The sequence below is a fragment of the Thunnus maccoyii genome, chromosome 19 (genome assembly GCF_910596095.1).
Source record: "Thunnus maccoyii chromosome 19, fThuMac1.1, whole genome shotgun sequence".
Taxonomy (NCBI): Eukaryota; Metazoa; Chordata; class Actinopteri; order Scombriformes; family Scombridae; genus Thunnus; species Thunnus maccoyii.
In genome coordinates this window covers 3,785,236-3,798,094 of record NC_056551.1, presented here as the reverse complement: position 1 = coordinate 3,798,094, position 12,859 = coordinate 3,785,236, and the positions used below count along the sequence as shown (strand labels likewise).

Sequence of the window (12,859 nt, the reverse complement as noted above, 5' to 3'; positions counted from 1 at the left end):
CCATCTTTGTTCCTGCGTATTTTGTATTTTCATGTAAAGGTGGGAAGAAATGAAGGATTTTTTCCATGTCTATATTTAACACAATGTTAAAAGTTTACATTGATAATAAAGAGTTAAATTTAAAGAATCTGTTTCTACCTTCTTGCTGTCGAGGTCCTTCTCGTCCTCGTCCAGATCGATCTCCGTTCCTTGATCCGTCGCTGTGCTCTGAGCAGGATCACAGATGCCATCTTGGACCCTAGGTCGAATCAACACTATTTAAAAACCTACATTTCCAATTTATTTGCCTTTTTTAAAAAAAAATAAAAAAATAGATAAAAATCTGTAATTTTTGTATTTTATTCTTTTGAATGTTACACAGCTGTTGTTGATGTCCAAGTGGAGACATTTCAGAAAAGCTCAGTAAAGAGAGCAAAAGGAAAGAAAGACATAAAGAGATAGCAAGCAACATAATGAAAATATAATAAACAAAATAAATACAGAAGAGTGAAAGGAAAAGACAGAAGAAGAAACAAGTGAAAATTAGACAACAAAATCAACAAATTAATAAAAAAAAGAAAAATACAGGAAGCAAAAAAGGTAATAAAATAATCACTATGCTGACTTACAACTAACTGACGCTGACTAATTTATAGCTGTTTTATCCTGTCATGTAGATGTTTTATGCAAACATCTTGACTATACTATTTATCCTCCAGAGTTTACTTCTTGTCAAGTAAAGACTCTAAAGGTTCATATTTTTTCAAGTCACATGACCAATAACTTTTTCAACATACATATGGGCCTTTGAGTATTGTTTTAATATAGATTTGAAAAAATGTGAACATTATTTTGTGAGTTATTATTTGATATATTGAAATCCCATCTGTTATACCAACTGTGGCCACTAGGTGTCAGTATTGTTCAGCTGTTCAGACTGTTTTGATCTCAGCATCCAGACAAAACATTCATCGACCAAGACAACAAGGAAGGAGTCACATCTGTCCTCTGAACTGACACTTCAGGTTTTCAGACATGTCTAACAGCAGAAATCTATCTTGCTATTTTTTTTTTTTAATTAATCCACAGTTCTTACATGATCCATCTGTCTAGTGGAGTTTAATGAAACACTCACTGTGGTCGGACAATGTTACCACACTCTGCTGTTGAGAAACATTGATCAGGTTTGTCTGGTATCTCCTGTACTGGCTACAATAGAAATCATATTTTCAGCTTCATGTTACATCATTGCTCTAGCCTGGTTCCAGACCTGCAGTGACTCAAATAGGTGTGGTGTTGTGCTCGTTGACGACTCTTTCGTCAGTTGGAGAAGCAGAATCAGAGCTTTGTTGGTGGAATCAAGAGTGGGGATGAAATTATCCTACACAGCTAGCTAGCTACATCCAAGGTTGAACATGAAGAACGTGCTGCCAGGAGTTGGCAACAAAGAATCAAAACTAATTATATTTAGCTTCATCACCTCCATGTCTGCTTTTAGCCTCTGAACCAAAAAATATACACTCGTTTTGAAAAACAGCAACAATAACAAAAGAAAACAACTTGCATCCAACATCAAACTTGCACAAGAACACAACATTACAAAGAACAGTGAGTTTCAATGAGGTTAAAGGTTGAAGTGAAAACACAACCCTCCTATGACTTTTGACTGACCATGCATGACTTAAAATGATTCTTCAAAATCATTAGCGGATTGTTGTTTTTCCTCTTCTGAGGAGGAGGACAAATTCCTTCCCTGAACATTATGTTCATCAACAAACCAAAACACGCTTAAGATGTCACTGACTTTAAAAGCCACAACAGTCAGAGACAGCAGAGGTTCTAAAACTGTGATGTTTCTTTTTTGCGTCAGCAGCAGATAAGAGAAGGAAGCTGTCAGCAAACACAAGGATGACAAATGTTGGTTTACAGGAAGTCCTTTCCCCCCCCAACAGTCGTCTTATCCTTCTGTTACATAAAACTTACTTTCTGCAATTTTGGCCTCATGGCTAAATAAACACACTCAACAGAATGTCTTTATCCTTGTGTTACATAAAGCACTTCAAACGAAATGTAACTCTGACTCTCCATCAGTGCTAAACTACATCATGACTGTGATTTTCAGCACATTCCATTGTTTGTAACCCACTAACCCACGATTTCCTGCATTTTCCTGTTGTTCTTCCTAACTTGTTGAATGGAGTAGAATGCAGTAATGATAGTTAAAAAAGGAGCACATGGAGAATTTTATTTAAAAGGTTGTTTATCTTTTAAGTTCAGGGGGAAATAAATTCTAAAAAAAAAATCACAAAAAAGAAATTTGTTTATTGTTGGTATTTTAAATTGTTGGAATATTTTCTACTGTCCGATTTCACTGTAGCTGCTGGAAATACGTGGACATGATGGAACACTATCTATATTTATCCACCAGAAAAAAGTACAGCAAGTAAATGGACCTAAAAAGCCTAAGGAAGTCTAATGGTCCTCAGTATTTATAGTCAGTATTTAATGGTATAGGATTATGTGCCTTTAAAACCCAAAACTGTAATATAAACTGTACTAAGACAGAAAATATTAAAACAATTTCTTTAGCTAAATGTGGTCTATTAGATTAGTGCATGATTATTGTTCTAGTGTTTTGTTGATAATATGTGTTATATGTGTTAGTACATTTAAAATATTACTGAAATTGTTTCAGAATATTCAAAGGCAAAACACATGATGTCAGAATTACCTTTCTTCCAACTGGCTGCTGCCCCTGCGTTGCCATGGCAATTTACCACCCAATCTGCTGTTTGGAAAGATCTCCTCCACAAGCTCTAGAGTGGATTTACCCCCCCATGTGTCCAGGAGGGGTGCCAGAGAGCGGTCCTGCAACAACTGCATGCAATGAAAAAGGAGGAATCACAACAATGCATGACCACAAAGGTATAGTTGGAACTAGGTATACTGACTAAGGTAGACTAAGGAATATTATGATGACAACATCAAAGATAAGTTATTAGGTATCATTACAAAGGTACTAGTGAGAAATAGTTATGTTAACAAAGATAGTCAGAACGAGGTTCCAAAAAAGTAGAGTCAGACGTAGGGAAGAAAATAAAGGGAGCGTCAGAAGTTGAACAAAGATAGAGTCAGAACTAGGTTCCAACAAAAGTAAAGTCAGAGGAAGATGAGGCGACAAAGGGAGCAAGGGAACGACAAAGGTAGAGTCAGAACTTTGTAGGTACAACAACCAGGTAGAGTTGGAACTACATACTATGACAAAGGTAGCATCAGAAGTAGATACAATGACAAAAGTAGCTTCAGAAGTAGGCTAGATATGATGAGAAAGGTAGTGTCAGAAGAAGGTAGTGTTAGAGGTACATAAGATGATAAAGGGAAAGTCAGAAGTAGATACGACGAATGTAGAGTCAGAACTTTGTAGATATAGTTGGAACTACGTGCAATGACTAAGCTAACTTCAGAGGTGCAGTAGAAAAGATGGCAAAGGAATTGTTGGAGGTCGATACGACAAAGATAGAGTCAGAACTAGGAACTAGGTACAGCTGCATTTATTTAGAGTAACTGCAAACTCCAGGTACTCACCAGCTGCCGGGCCAATGCCTCCACTCGCAGCTCCTCAGATGTCTTTTCCCTCTTGGGCAGGGGCTGGTACCCGAGCCCCAGGGTGTCCTCGGACTCCTGGGTGTCCGAGCCAGAAAAACAGGGTGTGGGGATGGACATGGTAGCGGAAGGCTGTGGCTTCAGGGAAGGCAGGAGGCTGGGCACATACGGGGGAAAGACAGATGAGGAAGGGGACATTAGAGGGGAGTGGAGGGATAACTTTGTGGTGGGAATGATGAAACTGTTTAAGAACTCTGTACTAGGACTTAAGACAGGTAGAGAACAGAGAAATGGAAAAAGAGGCAGTAGAAAAATCAAAAAGGTCTATAATGATAATGTTTTAATTTAGGTTTGTATATAAAAATATTGGAAAACAAACCTTTCCATGGTCTGCTCTTGGGCATTCTGGTCCAACTCGAGAGGAGAAGGAGGAGGAGGGAAGTCCTCCACGATGTTTGTCTCTTTGATTGGCAGAGGAGGTGATGGAGGGGCAGGATTTTGGAGAAAGACCTCGTCAAAGTCCTCCTGCGATAGTCCTTTAGTGGTTTCAAGTGGTTCCTGCTGGTCCATGGAGCCAAAGAGGCTAGACTCTGAGATTCGCAGCGAGGACAGGTGCTGGTGGACGGACACATGGGAGGATAGAGACGACAAGGCGCTCCCACTATTCTTCCTGTTGGATGACTCTGCAAGCTGGAAATGGGGCACGGGTGGTGTTTGAGTCACTGATGAAAGTTTGGTGTTTTCTGCAGAATGCGTTTCTTTCATCTCAAAACTGAGGGCTTTCCCTCTATACATGTCCTTTGCAGTGTCTTCTAATATGCTGGCGTCACTCAAACATTGTTTTGTCTGTCTGTCTGTCACCAGGTTTTCACTGTTGCTATCAGCGTCACCATTTGTGCTGGTTTGTGGGAGGCCTGGGAAAGTGATGGCATCCAGGTTGGCCTGGCTTAGCCTCCCGCTAGCGTGCCACTCGGCGCCACTTCCGCCCTGAGTCCCAGGTGGGGAGAAAGGGCAGGGCAAACCAACAGAGGCTGCCAAAGTGGAGGTGCTGTGGGCTCGCTGCCGCTCACTGTTCCTCTGACGCTCCCTACGAGTGACAGGAGTGTGGGAGGAGGCTGGGTCTAGGATCAGAACACAAGGAAGGATCAGAGAGATAATTCAAAGAGGAGTCATAGTGCAAGGAGAAAGCATTTATCATGTGCCCATTATTCAAGAATAAAAGAATGATTCAATGGGTCCAAAATCGCAAACTAGGCCAAGTGACCTGAGATCAATCCCAGATAATGACAGTTTGACGTCAACCCAGAGAAACTTTTTCCAGAACTTTTATCAATGGCCTAATGCAGACATTTATGCACTAGCTGCTGGGAGGAGAGGAATGGAGAAGACTGATTGAGAAAGAACACAGAAACTGATACTTTGAACATGACTAATACCTCACAGACATGTCACTTAATTGATGGTAACCAAGACAGAATTACTATACAGTATAGATCTGAAATGTTCTTGAAGACAATGCTGGCTTTTTCAAACCATGTTGATATTCATACTTAAAACTAAGGCTTTTACTTTTAACCTCAATGTTCCACACTGCTAGCAGCTTTTAGCTTTTTTAGGCTTTTCTCTTAGCAGAAAATTCCTGTAAGCAATTACGTTGGTGACTTGGCATTCATCTATTTATTTAATTTTTGCCCTTGACTGGCTGCACCCTCATCCTCAGCTGATGATGAATCATACAAAAACGATGGGAATGAAATGGGAAAATTATTCTTTGGTTGAAGTGTTAACCAGTCTGTACATGCTTTATTTCAAGGAGTTGAGAAGAGGCCACAAGTTTGATAACTACGTGGTGTTGCGAACATCTTGTTCTATTTTGCTCACTTTGAGAAGGTCCTTCAGGCTGGACGGTGTTCGGACTGTTCTGGGATGGTTGAGGGGAGACAAGGCCCCCTGATACCTGGAGGTCTGCAGGTCTGAAAGAAAGACAGATAAAGAATTAAAGAAAGGGAAGAACATGTTAACAGATACTTGTTATCAGTACACAGTAAAATGTGCCAACAGTTGGGTAAACATTCCTATGGAAGTCCAGTCTTCATGGTAAATGATGTTTTGACCCATCATTCAGCCCTGCAGTAGGTATCAGGCTGTGTTGTTATAAATCTAGTGGGCCTCATGACGGGCAACACCATTTTCTTGCCTTGAATAAACTCACCTTTAAGCTTCCTTTCAATCCAACTCTCACCCAAGCAAAGATCAGATACTCTGTGGTCTTATATCTGATCTAGCTTTAAGCTGAACTGCTGTAGCTGGCCTCACTGGCTTGATAGGCAGTTTCATCTGAATGTCATGGTCTGCTCAGTGAGAGTTACTACTTATATCAGAAAACTTCACATATTTCTCTAGCCTAACGCACCTTTAAAACATACTTGAATCCTATCCTCATCAAGCAAAGAGCAGATACTCAGTGGGTTGACCCGACCTTATGGCTACATTGTATCTGCTCAGGCCAAACTACAGTGGCTGGCCCAACTTGCTTGATAGGCATATAATCTTATTTGGCAATGACGACATAGAAATTATTTTATTCTCTTGGTGGAACAGCTGTGTGGGTCTGTACAACACTTAAGCCTGCAGCAAGATATCTCATAATCTAATATGTTCAGGAAATATCCTGGTTCCTGCTTCCCAGAGGACAAAACCTTTAGATTTTAATGTCTTTTTTTCCCAGAGCCATCCTCAAGACAAACTTTACATTTTAGCTCCACAACTGGTAAGGCTCTAAATATAATCCTCAGTATGTTTGTCATATTGTGGCTGGACCCTCTGGGGGATATAATGTACATGTAATTTGTAGTCAACATGTTAAAAACACTGTGTACTGTTTAATCCTTCTGATGTGTTCTATATTAGAGTTGTCATTTACTTATTTCTACTGTCCGGTTTCCCCCTCAACAATCATCAAAATTTCTGATCCTATCAGCTGATGTTTAAAGGTCAGTGCTCAGTAACAAGCAGCGGTGCCTTCATGTTCCTGGTTATATTCAGACACCAGACAGATCTGGGTAAACACACACACACATACACACATACACACACACACACACACACACACACACACACACACACACACACACACACACACACACACACACACACACACAGAATTCCTGAAGTGACCTCTGACCTTCACATTTTGAGAGCAAACATATTTAAGAGTTTTAACTTAATAAGTCCCTGTGGACTAAAGTTGGTATTTTGTTTATTGTTCTGTATCTGTGCCAGGAAGTTTTTTTCTGCTTACTTAAATTCCTCAGTACCTCCCTCCTTTAACTCCTTCTTCCCTCCTCTCCTTCACTCCTCTTCTCTTGTAATTTTCTCTTTCTTTACTCCTCTCTTTAACCTTTTCTGAACTCTTTTACTCCTCTTAACCCTTTCCCTCCTTCTTTCTTTCCTTCCATCTAAACCTCTGAACCTCTCATCTATCTTTAACTGCCAGGTCTCCTCTTCCCTCTTCTCCTCCTTTCATACCACAGGATACTCCCTACCTCCTTCCTCTCCAGGAGCTTTCAGAAAACCCTGCTCTAAAGCTGCCTGGAATTTAATTTAAGACCTTTTGAAAAACAAAAATAAAGAAGTAAATCTGTGAAAACTAAAACTGAAGTGAATCAATAAAAGCTCAACAATGAGATTTTACACCGAATGACTGAAATAAGAGAGAAAATCAGGATGATTTTACTTCCTTGTCTCCTTCAATCTCCTCCTTTCTGTCAACTCCATCCTTTATCCTTTCTCTCCTTTCACCTCATCTCACCTTCCTCCTCTCCTGTCTCCTCTCATCACCTATTTTCCCTCTACCACTTCTCTTTCTTTCCACTGTCTCTGTCCCTCCTCCCTCTCTCATTCCATTTCCTCTCCATCTTCTTCTCCTCCCTCATCACTCCTTCACCGCCATCCTTACATCTCATCTGACCCTCCATTCCCTCTACCTCTCCTCCATTGTCCATCTTTTTATCTCTCCTTTCTCTCCCTCTGTTCCCTCTTTACATCCTATCCTTTCAAGGAGGCTTCCTTTCATCTCATTCCTCCCCTTGCCCTCTACTTTGATGCCTTCTGTCCTTCCTCTCTGTTCTCTCTTCCCTTTCTCATTTCACTCCCCCTCGCTTTCCCTCGTATCTCATCTTTTTACCTCTTCCCTTCTTCTTCCTCCTTCTTACCCCTCCCTACTTACTACCCCCCCCCCCCCCCCCCAACTTAATCCCTCCTCTTCACTTCTCATATGTCTCACCTCCTTTCTCCATCCTTTCATCCTCTGCTTCCTATCTTCCTTCTCTTTCTTCTCTCAAGCTCTCCCTCTACTTTTCTGTTTCTCTGTAGTGCCAGCAGCAGGGCACATGGACTCATAAGGCCAGAGTTGGTTTTAATAAGAAGAAAAAGCCTGGAGCACACACACACACACACACACACACACACACACGCACATACAGACTGGCTGACTTTTAACAGCCTATTATGGAAGAGAGCTAAAATGTTGGCACAGTAATGATCTGAATTCCCATCATCCTTCAGTTCTGCAGTCTGACATTTTGCTCAAACTGGTTAAAATAATGAGTCGTGTTTCATTTTGTAAACATAACGACACGAAACAATCGTCAGACAGAAAACATCTGTGAGAAAAAATTATATGCAGCTGAACCTCCGCTAGACCAAACACTCATAGGTCTAAAGATTTTTAATGTTGGTGAATAATTTGATAACCTTATTTAGCTTTTTGTTTTTAAATCTATCTTCTATTTGATTTTTCATTCATGGGTTTGGACAGGAGTGTCTTGTTACATTCATGCTAATAAAGTTTGAGAGACATGATACATGAGACTGATGAGCAGACAGATTAAGATTAAGGTGACAGACGGATTTGCGTCACATGTTCTCATGGTCAGAGTGGAGGTGTGACCTACCTGTCCTCAGCCACAGAATGGCGTCCAGGTTCAGAGACGAAGACACCAAACATCCTGACGTCACCTGGGGGGAAGTCCTGAAACACACACAGGCAAAGTATCTTTCAACTTCACACCCTCAATTCTTACCACAGACTTTCAGTTAAAAAGTCTTGAGCAGAAACTGAGATAACGCCGATTACATCGCTGTGACATCATCAGGGTTATTTCCTCAGACCTTTTAAAAGCTCCATCAGTGATAAAGAAAACATTACACAACTCTCTTCACAGGCTGAATTGTACTTCTCATGATGAGTAAACTGAACTTTGTGTGTACAATATGTGGGTTGTCCCTTTAAAGGTACAATAGTAGGGGTGTCATGGTAACGCTTTATTTTATGGGTGCAATAATTTCTTAATAATGTCCTAAGACAGTTACTTGAAATAATGTGAAATCTGATCAATTATTTAGTGGCTCTAGGCTATATTAGCTGCCAAACTGTCTCCACTTTTGCAGCATTGTGGGTAATGTAGACACTAGGATTTGAAATTACAGATTTCAGACTGATAACATATCAGTTTGTTGCTTAGCTGCTACACTAACCACCTGTTAATCTTATATAATCATCTCACAGTCAGTGAGATGACCCAGCAGTCTATTTCAGTTTTTACAGTTAAGATCTGCGCAATAGTAGCTACAAGGAGACTTTTGCTTCATTCAGAGCTCACAAAGATGTTTCCAAAAGACAGTTTGGATCTTGATAAACCTCACAAAAGCAAAATTGCAGTAAAATGATTCTGTTCCTAAAAATCACAGGGTGTGTACAGTAACCTTATCCTTATCTGAATCAAGGGTTTAAGGATAGTGGGTTCTGTTCTGTATTTTATACAGATTGTTAAGCCCTTTGTGAAGAGATAAATTTGGGATTTTGGCCATTAAAAACAAAACTTAACTTGACTATCTATTAATACTCAGTATCCTGGTTTCTTTATCTCTGACCCATTTAAAAAAAAAAATACATCCAGACTGTGGTATCAACCGTCACATGTCTGACCACAGACTTTATCACACATTGAAAACACAACACAAACAGGTCTGTAGTCTGTTGTGTCTCCAGTGACCTGGGTTTGAGCTGTTAACTGCTTCAGCTCTCCACCACAAACCTTAACATGTCTGTGTGGGAGCTACTGATCAAACTCAGCATTAAAATTTACATTTAAAAGAAACAGAACTTCACAGTGAGCTGTACAATTCAGTTCCTGCATCACAGGCCTCACATCATATGACTTCAATCAAGTGCATAAAAAAACAAGAGAACGGCTATTTTATGCAGGTTTGAAAACTTGTTTGTGTGCCAGCTGGGGACCTTTGTTGCATGTGATTTTCAATTTCTCCCTCCTTTCCCTCATTTCCTGTCATCTTTCTACTGTTATCCATCTGATATCCCCCCAAAACTGGATAATCCCTCTGCACCAAGCTTCAGGTCTCTGCAAACTGATTTTCATAAAAATCATCAATCAAAAAATGGAATAAAAAATTGGAGAAGAGATGCAAACAAAAAATACAGTTATTGAGCAAAAATGTGTAAAAATGCCAGTATGTTGCTTTATGTAGATTTTTCCACTAAATTAAAAATTAATCACTGTAAAGGCAGGACTGTCACCCCCCTGCAGTGAAATCTATCGTTGAAGTACGAGAGGACAGAGTGTCTGTCTGTCTGACTCAACTGTAATGATGTTTATGTGACACAGGCTGCCCTGATCACTGAAGGAGATAAAAGACAAATTCATCCTTTACTGCATTCCTTTAAGAACTTGTGTGTGTGTGTGTGTGTGTGTGTGTGTGTGTGTGTGTCGCATGTATACGTGTGTGTGTGTGTGTGTTATCTTTGCTATCATCCACATCAGACAGCGCCCAGCCACCGTCTCAGGCTCTCTGGCACCTCACAGGAAACTTTGAGGATTCGGGATATTTCCTGTGTGACTCACGACTAAATGTCCCTAAATGGCTAAATGTTGTCAAATAAATGGTAATGCCAAAGGGCCATGACTGTTAAAGTTGTTGAGATAGTTCTCTGTGGACCATTGTAGACATCAATGCTGACATAAAAAGCACCTAACAGAGCTACATGGGGAACTTGAGAAAGGTTCAACTTTATTTGGATGTCCTCTGTTACCTGGTTCAGTCTCTCCACTGTGGGGGAGGAGCGGGAGCGGTAGTGATGAGGAGTTGTAGGTCTCTCCTCTGATCGCTCCAAAAGATCCTCAGCAGAGGCTGACTTCCCTGAGCCCCGAACTGACCCGACCCTCTGCAGAGCCACATTGTGCTGCTTGGACACTCCGCCGTGCTGCTGGTGGCCCAGGCCTGAATCTCTGCTCAAAGACTGACTCTGTCTGCTGAGCTCTGCTTCAGGGGTGAGATCCTGGAGGAGCTGGGTGCTGGAGAAGTGGGGCTGGAGTTCAAATGTTGAGCCAGAAGGAGCACTGGGAGGACAGAACAAGAAGAGGAGTTATGAAACTGTAATAATAATGTAATAATTCCAATTCACATTAATATGTGAAAGAAATTTTTCTTCACTCTTTTGCCAGTTGCTTTTACAGAGATTCAACCAAGTTAATTCAAATAAAGCTTTAACATTGGATGAATTGATTTTTATTTTGGCAACTGTGGGAAGAAGAGTTCCATAACAAACTGACAGGTTTACAGCCCAGATATATTATCACCTTATTAAGTTGCTGTGGCTAATGTGTACACAAACATTTACCTACTTCCACACCAGTAGACACAGAGAAACATTATCATCCCATTGGAGTTGTGTTAATAATAAAGATAAGTCAAGTATTCATTCTCCTTTTAACTCTGGCTTGGTCTCCTTCAACTCCTGAGGAAAGTATCTGGCACTAAGGCCGCATTCAGAATCACATAAGTGCAAAGGCACACTCCTGGTGACTTACTTTGTAACATGAATGCAGTACATCACTCAGCATTCCCCTCAACATGTCATCCTTAACTGGTCAACAGTTTCATGTGATTGGTTGCATTGTAGTTTTATATTTATACTTGTTTTATGAGAATTGGTTACACCATTACTCCCTTCTTCTTTTGAAGGACTTGCAGGCAATGTTTTTGCTTAATGTGATCTGAACCCTCCTCTGGTGTGAATTGAATCAGTGAGTTTACTGATATTTGCAAATTTGAAGGTATTCAAAAACTGTCACCAAATTCAATTTAGTGAGTCATAAATTTTGTCTGGTTTTGGTTACCTGGGCTGTGGGTGTGCCGGAGGCCTCGGAGTAGTCACCCTGCCTGGGTAGAATAGGTTAGACTGGTGGTTCCGTAGGTCACCTCCAGGAGGGAGGGTGGAGCACTGACGCCTCTCCACAGAGGAGAAGCTCCGATCTGGGCCAGAGTCCTGAAGGGAGAGAAGGCTGGAGGTGGAGGAGAGGCTGAGGGTGTCTGAGTGACAGTAGGAGACTAGAGAGAAGTGATGGAGAAGGAAAGGAGGAAGCAGGGAGAGAAGAAGTCTTTTTTAATTTCAGTCTGTCAAGTTAAAGTTAAATCTTTGGTTTCCCTGCCATCTAGCCTTTATCCACCCAGCAAACCATCAACCCTAAAGCATTCTTTGGTTTTCTTCTCACTATCCATATATTACTCCATCCCTCCACCAACCTGTATGGTTGTTGTTTTCAGGCTGTACATAAGCACTGCGAGGCCTCAGCCCACTCCTCTGTCCTCCGTCGTCTCTCTTCACACCTCTCTTCCTCTCCACGTACTCAGCCAGAGCATCGTGCTGAAGCTGCCGTAGGTCGGGCCTTGATGTGGCGTTCTGTGAAGCCGCCATACGATTTGCCACAAGTTCAAACATCTTCCGGCGGTCTGCCACACTGGTCTCTAACAGAGAGGGAGATCAGAGTCATAGCACATAGTTAGCTGCAAGTGGACCCTGGCATTGTTTCTACTGTGCCATACTAGATACATATGACATTTTGCAACTATTGGGACGACAGAGGCATTTAGCGTCAGTACACAAAAACGTGTTCAACACCCAGACCTGGTTCTCCCAAAAGTAAACAAAGATAGCTTACTATTGATGACAGCTCTCAGGTGTGCATAGCAGAATCTGCCTTTCAAAATAATTTCTGGACACAAGAGTCTGCCTTTCCTGTGCTTTGCTAAATGCAGAGGGATATTATTCTAAAAGGCCGATTCTGTTTGATGTCAACAGCAAGCTAGCTGGAGCTAGCTAGGGTTCTTTTTGCACAAATAAACAATATGAGTTTTTTTTTTTTTTCAGAACTGTTTTCATGTGATACAGCCACTATATATGAGATGAAACATGTTT

At 41.0% G+C, this 12,859-nt stretch overlaps 1 protein-coding gene across 7 annotated transcripts in view; it reads right to left on the bottom strand.

Annotated features, from left to right (window-relative positions):
* shroom3 (shroom family member 3) overlaps positions 1–12,859 on the bottom strand; it is a 75,953-nt gene that overhangs the window by 6,395 nt on the left and 56,699 nt on the right. For all 7 annotated transcript variants that reach the window (XM_042396228.1, XM_042396230.1, XM_042396231.1 and 4 more), the window contains 9 exons: positions 12,187–12,408; positions 11,781–11,991; positions 10,694–11,000; positions 8,538–8,614; positions 5,464–5,555; positions 3,962–4,703; positions 3,565–3,739; positions 2,711–2,856; positions 139–238 (listed from right to left, as the gene is read on the bottom strand). In XM_042396228.1, coding sequence (XP_042252162.1) covers positions 139–238; positions 2,711–2,856; positions 3,565–3,739; positions 3,962–4,703; positions 5,464–5,555; positions 8,538–8,614; positions 10,694–11,000; positions 11,781–11,991; positions 12,187–12,408 — 2,072 coding nt within the window. The remainder of the gene's footprint in view (positions 1–138; positions 239–2,710; positions 2,857–3,564; positions 3,740–3,961; positions 4,704–5,463; positions 5,556–8,537; positions 8,615–10,693; positions 11,001–11,780; positions 11,992–12,186; positions 12,409–12,859) is intronic.